We start from the raw sequence: 12,109 nt of genomic DNA, 5'->3' as shown, positions 1-12,109 counted from the left end.
CTTATTAACTCTATCCAACCAAAGGTTTCCCAGTCTTTTTCCCCTCAACCAATTTACTTTTCTTTTATATATTTATTTTGTAATTTGATCCTCATTCATGTTCTCTGTATAATAGAGTCTTCATCAAAATATTTCTTTCAAATTAGTTTATTTTGTTGTTCAATTCATGTTCCTTTAGCATCCAATCGTCCATGACTCTATTTTTGAACATGCATAGTTCTTAAATATGACATTCTAATTCTTCATCATTATGATATCCAAAAAGGAGCTGGTTGTGTATATTTGCTATTCTGTCCCAAGCAGATTAGAATGACAGTTTCAATATCAAAAATCATGAATCATAACATCTATTTAGTTGACCAAACTGCTAATTGGCTTGATTGGTCACCAGTCAAGGCAAAATATTATGCCTTCTATGTAAAATCAAGAAATATTTGAGATACCAGAAGCAATATTTGAGTTTCGCATCAGAATACCTGTATAAATAAGAATGTGTTATTGAAGGTACACAATGTTATTCATGAGGTACATCTACTTAGAACAGCTTAGTGATGGATGCATTATAAATCAATCAAAAATACATCAGCTTTAATAATTAATAAATATGATCATGCAACAAAATTTTTGAGTGACCTATAAAACAACCAGACAGAAAGAAAAGATTTAGCTCTACTTAACAAGGCTCCAGTCTAAAATATTAGGGTCAAATTCCAATTTGAAAGCAGTTCCAGGAGTACAGCTCCCATTATATAGACTACAAAAATCTGGACAATCACCAATGACAGGAAGGTTTCCTCAAAGTACGTGCAATTATATCTTTCTTATGAATGCTGCCTTTCTTTTTGATGTATCAGTTTTAATATCCAGTACTCTGAAGTAAATCACACAACCTACCTACCATTTGCTGAAAATCATTTGGATTCTCAGCCAGCAACACAACATGAACTGCACAGAAAAAGTATATTCACATTTCGTAAGCGTACACCTGTACATTGCTTATAAAATTCCTTATACACATGTCTGTAGGTCAATTAAACAACCAAGGGAACACCATGTATTCTTATATTAACACTGTGCAATACATTAAATAATTTGTTATATATCCCATGCATTATTATACATGCTTCACTTCCATGTAAATAAAATAACTCAGACTCAATTGGATTGCTTCAGGATATTTATTCATTTACTTGTATCCTGCATTTATTATTTTTACAAATAACTTAAGGCAGAGAACATAACCAACAGATCTCGTATTTTCCCCACAACAACAATCGTGTATATATATGCCTTGATTTTTTTTTTCTTGGAAGTTAATATTTATTTCATCAGTTCAAATTCTATTCTTAGATATAGCATTTTATCTTCATACAGCTCTCCAAAATATTCCTTCCAGCATTCTATCATCTCAGATTCAACACAAATAGGATTTTAGGATTTAGGATTTTATTAGTATTTATAGGCCGCCCTTTTCCCTGAGGGGACTCAGGGCGGCTTACATAAAATAAGGAAGGGAGGGTACAGACAATAGACACAAACAATACATAGAAGTAAAATAGTAAGCAACATTCATTCATCATTCGGGTGGGGACAAATTAGCTTTATCCCCAGGCCTGACGGGCTAGCCAGGTCTTAAGGGCTGTGCGGAAGGTCTGGACGGTGGTGAGGGTACGAATCTCCACGGGGAGCTCATTCCAAAGGGTCGGAGCTACTACTGAAAAGGCTCTCCTCCGTGTAGTTGCCAGTCGGCACTGACTGGCAGATGGAACTCGGAGGAGGCCTAATCTATGCGATCTAATTGGTCGCAGGGAGGTAATTGGCAGGAGGCGGTCTCTCAAGTACGCAGATCCACTACCATGGAGGGCTTTATGAGTGACAAGTAGCACCTTGAAGCGCACCCGGAGATCAACAGGTAGCCAGCGCAGCTCGCGGAGGATAGGTGTTATGTGGGCGAACCGAGGTGCACCCACAATCACTCGCGCGGCCGCGTTCTGGACTAGCTGAAGTCGCCGGATGCTCTTCAAGGGCAGCCCCATGTAGAGCACATTGCAGTATTCCAGCCTAGAGGTCACAAGGGCCCGAGTGACTGTTGTGAGGGCCTCCTGGTTCAGGTAGGGTCGCAACTGGCGCACCAGGTGAACCTGGGCAAATGCCCCCCTGGTCACAGCCGTCAAATGGTGGTCGAAAGTCAGCTGTGGATCCAGGAGGACTCCCAAGTTGCGAACCCTCTCTGAGGGGTATAAAATTTGACCCCCCAGCCTGAGCGATGGAACACTGATCTAATTATTGGGAGGAAAACACAACAGCCACTCGGTCTTCTCCGAGTTGAGTACAAGCTTGTTAGCCCTCATCCAGTCAAATATTTCACCACTTTTATCTGTAATTACATTTACTCTTTGCTTAACCATCTTCTCTTTCAAAACATGTTTAATTTGCATCCATGTGACTCTGCATTTCACTTTTAATCTTAAGCATTGCTTACTCTCTTTGACCACTTTGTGGCAACTCTCTCTCATCTATCTCTTATCTATCTAACTCTTTATCTATCTATCTATCTATCTATCTATCTATCTATCTATCTATCTATCTATCATCTATCTATGCATCCATCCATCCATCCATCCATCCATCCTTTCTTTCTATTATCTTTCATCTACTGTATGCAATATCTCTGTCATCCTTTTTTGCAGCAATTATTCTATTGTGTCCATTTTTCTCATTCACACCCACCTTCACTCTATCATTCCACCAAGTAACTTTCTTCATTACTGTGATTCCTCACATTTCTATGCCACTCTGAAGCATAGAGTGCCATCATTTGCACCCTATTCTAAACAACTTCCACATTCTCCTTCCTCATGTCTGCTTTTAATTCATTATTTCAGGAGATCTTCCTATACTTTTTCACATAAATGTACTGTCTCTTCTATAATTGCTCATTTTCACTCATTTCTTTCACTTATTTTTTTTATTCCCACCAATTCTGAGATCCACTTTTGACACTACCTAAAAATATTGTGTCAATATTAGAATCTTTCTCACCTATATATCCTTGCTAATCTTTAATCTTTCCTTATAAGCAATTAGACATTAAACCAGTTATCATTCGTATTTCTTTTTCTGTTTCCTAATGTTTCACTCTCTTTTTCTTCATTTCTTAACTCATTACCAGACAGCCATTTATGTCACCTATGACAACATTTTCCCCCTAGACACACTCAGAACATTCCACCATTTTTTCTCAAACTCATTTCTGGCTCTCTGATTATCATCTTTCACAGGAGTGAAGCATGCAGTAATCATCAACTTTGGGTGGGTGGATTCCTAGTTTTATATACCCAAACAGACCAGACACCTTCATGAGATCAATTCATAGTTTGTATTATATAATACAACCTTTTCATTCATGATTAAATCTTCACTTCCTTGCATACATTTGTTCAGGCTAATCCACAAAATAAAACCACATTTATATAGATTACAGTTTTGTAATTTAGGCTCCCCATGAAGGTTTTGGTTGATCACGGCTTCTACACTATATCCTGGGTCAACATACTAGATATAATTTGTTTGGATTTTTTTTAATTATTTGTGGAATTTATTCACTGCATTACTAGCATTGGACTCTAGGAGATTTACAGGTACGTTTGTAGGGTGTAGGCAATTTTTTCTTGTTTTTACAAGATAATTTTTAGAATAGAAATTTTCACTTGGAAGGACACAAGTAAAAATGAGCTGTACTTACATATGACATATTGTCATAAATGTGCCCCATAATGGGTTGTACTTAGCAGGGAATGGTACATATACAGTACAATGATATTATTCAGGCCTACATCTTGTTCTACATTTTCCCTATCTTACTAAAAAGCATGAGTTTTTAATGTTATACTGTTTAGATTCTTAGATTTATTATGTTTATTGGGATTAGTATTAGCTATACTAACCTAGTGATTTTGGCTCAAGAGAGTTAGAAATATAATAAAAAGCAGGATCATTTCCATAGCAACAATTTGTCCCTAAGCAGCCAATTACCTTGAATACTGGAAATATTATTTGCTAAAACTGGGGAACAATCTATGTGCATCTGTACCACAACTTTATTTAATATGATATAAATGAATGATGATGCACCTTGCATATATACATATACAGGAAAGGCAGAAAGTTCTGACATGAACTATATGGTTGTACCATGAGATATGACCCTGGACTACAAATACTCCTTCAGGTACCAAAGGGTGTCTGAATTATAAACAGATTTGTAGGCTAAAATATAAAGTGTAGGAGGAATCCTGGTTATATTCAGTGATACTTTATATATCCAATAAAGAATTGCATACAGTTCTGAATATTATTAGCAGCATCAAGGAATGTCATACCTATCTTGAAACTTTGTGAAAACTCAGGCAATGCAGTATGGTAATCATTGTAATTTATGAAAACACCAAGAACCAGTTTTGTAATATATTATGTTATAACTGTACCAGCAAAATATTAAGTAACTAAGTAATTAAGTTAAAGTACATACTTTCAAAATCTGGAAGTGGGATAACTTTCAATGCATCAAACCTCTACTCTTAAATGTATTTAATGAAATCCAAAGGCAACAAAAGGCCTGGGTTCAAAAAAGGTACATCAACATGACTCTTTTAACCAAGAATAAAACAGATCCAATAACAGGAAAGATAGGAAAGAACCTATCAATCTCAAAGTACGATTTTCTATTATAGCAAGCAGTACAAACCCTTTGCTCAAGGATATAGGAGTGTTGGTAGCCTGGGATAGAAGTTTGTAGTGGATGCATAGTTTTTACATATAGGCTATGTATTAGGATTCAAGAATGAAGGTGCTATGCATGATGATTAGATCACAAGCCACTACATTTCATTATACTGAAAATGAAACACTGAACAAATGAAATAGCAAAATGTAATCTTCTCTATTGCATACAAGGCTTCCCTACCTTCATTGTAGAAGAAAGAACAACATAGGTAACAGAATTTCAATCAGAGGTTTTCACAGTTTCAGGAGTGTTAGCAGATGTTTAATTATTCTCTTTCCCTACTGTAATTCCAGAAAACATAAAGCTTCTGTCCTAATTACCCTTTTAACTGTACCCACTTGATAAAAGTATACTATACCATAATGTTGAGAGTTCTGGGTCTGCTCATTTCATCATCACTCTCCAGAGGCAGGATTTCATGTGACAATTCCTCTTGCCGTCGTCTACAAATATGCACACAATTCCTTTGTACCACTGAACGAAAGGCTTGGAGCAGAACAATGCTGGCAGCACAGCCCATAGCTGCATCCTGAAACCCACAAAATAACTTCTATGTTGATGCTATGCTTAAAAAACAGTAGCTCGTTGTCCCTGCAAATAGCCTACAGTGCAGCTGCAGCCAGCCAGCTCCCTCCAATCATTTCCTTGGGCTGTAATCATCTGATCACAACCAGATAGCTTGGATGCAGATATAGGAAAGATTTTATCCACTGTGTGAAACACACGCACTTGCACACAGACACAGTTAAGACAGTTTTTATTCTTTTTTTTTCATGGTGACTGTTTCTGAAAATGCATGAGAACCATTCTGCTTGTTTTAGGAAATAATCCTTCTTCTTGTGATCTCCTAATCACAATACTCGGAGGCTTAAACTAGCTGCTTAATAAAAGCTGGAAAAAGCATGCATAAGTGCCTGCTAACAATCATATACAGGAACTGCAATTATAAAGGAAGCCAAGAGAATGACCATGGATGAATGAATAAAACAGAACATCTTTATGCTGATTTAAAGCAGAAATATTTTCTCTAGCCTCTGCTTTGTAGCCAGAGTATAGCAAGCATGCTGGCATGTTAAAGTAAATGGTCATATGAAAATAATAGTAAAAGAATTGTACAGTGCAAGTCCCTAGATGAATGACAAACACTTCTGTTTAGTTCCAACGTGTTTTCTAATTATTTTTGTGGGTGATCCCAAGACAAGTAGTCTAGCTGTTTCTTAGAATTGGACAGTGATGATGGTGATATGGATGGATGGATGGATGGATGGATGGATGGACAGATAGATGCATAGACAGACAGACAGTCAGACAGTCAGACAGACAGACATAAATGCAAGACATAGGCATTATATATGTGGTAAATCTAAGAGCAGCTCATGTTAAAATCATATTATAAAAATGCCAATCCCATATCATCACAAAACCAATTAAAAGCATTTAATAATCATTAAATAAAAAGACTGTTTATCAGTTATCAATGAGTACAAAATTAGGAACCTGGTAGAATTTTTTTCCAGTCAACAAATTTTATGAAAAGTCAGAAGTTTCTGTGAACCATGACTCGGATGGCCATGACAGTTGATATTGCAGATTTGGTCTTTAGGGGTAAAAAATCAGAAAGGCATTCTTCTAGGTTTTTATTTTTTATTTGCTATCATAGAGTAACAAGGCTCTACTCCTACAACAACTTAGTATATTGACTCTGGCCAAAAGCAGCTAAAGTATTGACAAATCATATGAACCAGTTCTGACAGAGATCAGGATCTAAATGATGTAGAATTATATAAGAAGGCAAGAGGACTCAAAGAAAATTTGCCCTTCCTTATTCTTTTCTCCTTCCAAATAATCTGAATTTGTTGCAAATGCCTTTTTCTCACTAGGAAATATCAATGGCTTTTTCTGAAACAAGGTCTTCTTGGTAGATCTGCAATTGTATCTGCCTTCACTTTAAAAAAATGTTTATAGTCACTCAGATACAAAGGCACTTGCTGTTTTGGGTGGCAATGGGAGTTCAGTCATTGACTTTCATAGGGATGTGAGCAAGCCTGTAATTCCAGCTGATGTAATCTTTGGAACAGTTCTTGGATGAATCCAATTGCTTAAGAAAACAAGAAAGAGATGGTGCTAGCAGAGTTCTTTCAAACCAATTTTGCACAGGGGATGATTAGGCTTTAATTGCTCTGGAAACTTTCACAACAAGGAAGCATTTCAATGAAAATATTTATGAAATGAATAAAGTGACTTTTTAAAAAAACATGTTCACTGTCAATTTTCTTTTTCTGTATCAAGGTAATTCACACTCTTGCACCATGTCCTTCAACTCTGACAGTTATGCACTAAAGCAGTTCAAAGCATGCTTTTTATAGTTCATAATTTCATTTCCTTAGATACAGTTTCAGCAGCATAGTCACAAAACTGTTATCACTTCTGTTTCAAATAAAGAGATTTCACTGCTTCTCATCTGCATCATTTGGATTCCCATTATGTCCCTAACTATCTGCACATTGGGAGGAAGCAGACTTTTTTTTTGGCATATTCTTGGCAGCCACTGAGACCAAAGGTCTTGTCATGGCTAATCATAATATTATCAGTCTGGCAGTGTAACTCCCTTCATGGCTTATGTCTTTTCCTGTCACCGTGACTGCTGTATGGTCTTGCCGATATTAATATGTCTTACATGTCAGGCACTGCTCTTACTTTATACTTCCACACAGGGCTGCTCACAAAATGCTTTTAAGATGTTTGGTTTCCATGGTTACAATATCTAGTTCTGCTATGCAGTTCAATGCAGATTATTCCCCCTCCCCAAATCCCTTAAAATCTATGGAAGTAAATACCTATAGAAGTTAATAGTACTGGATCAAAGCCAGTCTTTCTGAACATTTTCATAAGGATTGATTAGAAAGGGAGAGAGTGCTTTCAGGTTGTGCCTTGAAACACAATTGCAACATATTCACTTCTTTGAAGATCCTACTCACAAACTTCTTGATCTAAGTGGAAAAAAAAGTGGCCATTAAAAAATTTGGAGACCATTTTTTTTAGTTGTGTTGTGGTAGTTTCTGTACGTACAGTACAAACCTTTCAACTTTAACAATAAAACATAAATGCAGTACCCGTGTCACTGTCCAAGACAGATTTTCAAAGGACTTCACAGCCTTTGTAAGATATAGAAGAAAAACTTTAAGCCATTAAGATAAACAATTGGCACAATTAATACAAATGGAGTCGACATTAAAGTAATAATTTTTAAACCTAACATCCAAACCCACAAATGTGATATGGTTGAGCAATGTCTTAGAGCAAGATTGTCAAGCTCCCAGCCAATGGGCTGGATGCATCACGCGCTGGCCATGCCCACGGCTGGTTTAGCGAAGGGGAAAAATGTCCTGATACGTTACGTGATACCGCCGTGATGATGTGAGTTTGAGACCCCTGTCTTAGAGAGAACTCTGCAGTCATTTGACATTATCAAAAGAATTAAAAGTCTATCAGAAAATTACAATTGGCTTTTAACACTGCAATGTCTGTGTATCAATAGACATTGGATGGATAAAGAAACAATTGTGCAAGTGAGATTTGCTTTAGTTCCTTTTGCTCTATTGACAAATTTATTTTATTTCTGTATAAGCAATTGAGTTCTCTACCAATTCTTTTTGTTTTCCCTTTTCTTTTATATCTTTTGAACTGCCAAATTGTTCAAAGAATTTATGATGTGAATAATTCCCCAAGTTTTATTCACACATTACTATTCACAAGTTTTATTTATTTGCAATAGACTTTAATTGTTCTGAAGGTTATGAAGAAAACAACCCTATTCAATTTTATTCAGTGGAATTTACGGCAGTCTTATATGTAATCCTAATATAATTCCTACTGAATTAATGCAACTTGCTTCTACAGAAACATATGGGATAGGAGCAAATCCAAATATTTATTGGATTGTTTCCTTTGTACTGATACTTAAGAATTCCCAACCAACATGCACATGCATGTATAATAAAGAGAGTCAGTATTTACATTTCCTCTTTGTAATGTACAGTATGAATGAATAACAAGCAACTGTTATAACTATAAATCTCCAAATAGTAGGATTCTTGGTATTCTATCTGGCTCTTCCTACTGTCATCTCTCCTCCTATTCCTTACTAGGAAGATTTTAACAGGGTTATCATATATGAATTGGGCCTAGGAAACTGGGGCTCTCTATAGAGAGAATTGGGCTATGGAATATGACTGCTTGCTAGATCACTACTAGATGGCAGGAGGATAGCTACAAGAAGTAAATATTTACCTAAGTATATGTCCACAGAGCTGTATGTATAGGCATAACTAAGGATCAACAAGTAGTTCGCTTGTTTCTCAGCTGTGCACTGCTATACTTCATGCTGCCATCCTGCCAGTTCTTCCTGTTCCCTTCCTGTTTTATATGAGCTCCACATCTGTACAACACTCCAACCAAACTTGCTCTTCCTATTGCTAAACAATACAATACATAAGTGACAAGTTAATAGCAAATACAATAAGTATTTTGTAAAAACCATTTCAGTGCATTGTATGACACATTTTTATTATGCTTTGTAAATAAAGCACTGTAGTATTTTAGGAAGCTTTTTAGGAAGATTTAAGGGATTGATCAAGTCACTTAAATCATGCCAGGAATGGCAGCTGGTTGTCCTCCAGTTTTTGAATGACTAAAGCTGGAAGCATTATTTTTTAATAATGGAGCCAGCCCTCTGGAATGGTCTTCTTTTGGAAAATTGTCTGTCTCCAACTATGTCCAAGAAAAAGCTGGCAATAGAGCTTTCAGAGGGTTTGGTGCCTGATGCCCTGCACCTGTGTTGGGGTTTTATTTGTTTTATGCTTCTTATTTTTTGCGCTGCCGAGAGAACTGTGATTGTAGTAAAATATAGGTTTGATTAATAAATAATTTATAAATGACAAATAAAGGATAAAGGGATTATTAAATGAACAGAGTATAAAGCAACATTTGGGGCGGGGATACACAGGTGTTTTATTGGTTTTACTTGCAGGACATTGCTTGGGAATGATTTACTATTCACATAAGCCTTAAAACCAATTCGGGAATTTTTCTATGGGTATTGTGAAATTGATCAGAAAAAAAATAAAGCTCTGTACAGAACACTGAGAGACAATTTGCTAATAAAATTATAGTGTGAAATTGACCAGACAATAAGAGGGACAGTAAGGGAAGAAGACAAAAGGAATGGACAGCCTATTTTCCTTTATGCAAACAACTGGTAATCTTCTCTCTTTCCCTTTCTTCATATGGGCAAGATGAAACAATCAAGAACCAAACTTCTTGACATTCACAAGTTGAAAACTGTAGTGAAAAAAACCCAAGACATATGGAAGCAACTGGAATTGCATTTGCAAAGCTAAAAAAATCTGACCTTTACAATATGTCCCCCCCCACACTTTTTTTTTTAAAGACACAGCAATTGTGTTTGGAAAAGTACCATAGCAAAATAGATATTTGCCATTACACAGACACACTATTCACAGTAAGAAAATAGATAATGTTAAATACATATAAATATGCATACAGACACTAGGAAAACCAACATAAATACACACACACACACACACACACTTCCATGAAAATATTTGTGATTCTCTCACTGTAAGGTATCTGGCACCTTACACCTTAACTACTCTCTTATATCTTTCATAGAACTGCATTAGTAAAATTAGTATAAACTTATTATCATGGACAGAACATTCATGCATTTTTCTAAAATATGTATTTAAATATTCAATGAAATGTAATCTTTTCATTTTATGTATCAGTTTCTTTACCATAAGAGTAGTCAAACTTGCAAATGTTGATAATATCACTGGGACAGTGCATTTCTCAAAATGTTAACACCCCAGCTGGAAGTAGCATAAACCTACTTCATGCCAAACTTTCTCGTTTGCACATAAATAGAAACAGCTTTATTGTTAGTGTTGTTTTGGTCTTTTAACAAATATTGGTATAAACATCAATTTCCCTCTGCCAAGACTATCTTACTAATCTATTGGAAAATTGAGACTTTAATATTGTACATTTCAGATGACCATTAATTTGTCTGCAGTATGTGAAACCTAGCCTTTGCAGGCTCAGGATTTTTACACTAGTGTACAAATATGTCAGTTTTGGTTTCTATTGGTTTATTTATATAAAACATGCACTATCCCATTTTATATTCACAAACTTGTGTATATTAAGCCAATGATTTCTTATTATTGCAAAAATGCATTTAGGATCTTGTCAAAACTGAAAATTAACACTGCACAAAATATATCAAAGAATTTCAGGCCACATAAACAATTTGTTTTTCCTCAAAGGGTGGAGACTAACCAAATCATTTGACTGGAAACCTATAAAAACAACATGAAAAGCAATCCTTTAGACAGGAGCAATGACACTGTTATCTATCTGCTTTGAGAGTTTACATAATGCAAGAGTGCTGCTTTAATCAGTAGCAAATCATGTATTGCACAGCTAGAGCCCCAGCTAGAGCTGGAAATAAGCTTTTACTGTATTTTCTGTATTGTATTTTCTGCTGTAGTTGTTGGGGGAAAAGTGCTGAAAAAAAATGTTTCAGGAAGCTAGGTTTAAATGTACATTCATGGTTCTCAAAGACCATGCCAGAAGCAAAATACCAAGCTATGGACTTGTTCATAAGAAATGAGTCCTTTTTCCATCTGTACATGTACTTTCAGCTTCTACTTTAAAAATTAATTACATATAGTTAGCAAGTTAGAACAGTGTAATAGGATTATATGGTAATATACAATGCAAGGTCAAATGAATTATTTTTTAAAATAAGCTATAACACAGACAGAAAGATCTTGATTGCATGCCCATTGTGAAGCAGTATGTTGTGTTAGACAGCTAATCTGAAAGTAATATATTCTTCTAATCTGGGAACTCAGAGAAATAATATATTTCCTTAGTATATTGATCACACTGCAGATGTTTTCATTTAGAAAGCACTAACCTCCAAGTGCTATCTGAGCAAAGTTTAAAAAGTGACTAGTTAGGATGCTTTTATGCTGGGCTTGCTGACTAGCAAATATACAAGCAAATGTGGTTAAATAGGGCATTTATTAATAACAGAAGAAAATTACAGAAGAAGCACTTAATCTAGTTTAGGATATTTTATCTTCATAACATTGAATCTCAAAGAACAAGAATAGCTGATATCCATAATTCATACAGAGTAAAATAATGCCATCAAACATTCACGACTGCCTATGTCACTCTCCGGTCCAGTCTGAACATCTGGCTGGCTATGCAACAAACCATAATAATAATAAA

At 35.6% G+C, this 12,109-nt stretch overlaps 1 protein-coding gene across 2 annotated transcripts in view; it reads right to left on the bottom strand.

Annotated features, from left to right (window-relative positions):
- The window catches only part of DOCK10 (dedicator of cytokinesis 10), a 137,180-nt gene extending 131,874 nt beyond the window's left edge, over window positions 1-5,306 (bottom strand). For both annotated transcript variants that reach the window (XM_087725478.1, XM_087725479.1), the window contains exon 1: window positions 5,145-5,306. In XM_087725478.1, coding sequence (XP_087581604.1) covers window positions 5,145-5,306 — 162 coding nt within the window. The remainder of the gene's footprint in view (window positions 1-5,144) is intronic.
- Between the last annotated feature and the right edge of the window lie 6,803 nt (window positions 5,307-12,109).

Source organism: Thamnophis sirtalis, unplaced genomic scaffold (genome assembly GCF_051295495.1).
Source record: "Thamnophis sirtalis isolate CommonGarterSnake01/CBP01778 unplaced genomic scaffold, rThaSir2_p1.2 scaffold_11, whole genome shotgun sequence".
NCBI lineage: Eukaryota > Metazoa > Chordata > Lepidosauria > Squamata > Natricidae > Thamnophis > Thamnophis sirtalis.
Note: the sequence above shows the minus strand (reverse complement) of the source record. Positions and strands in the feature narration are given on the sequence as shown.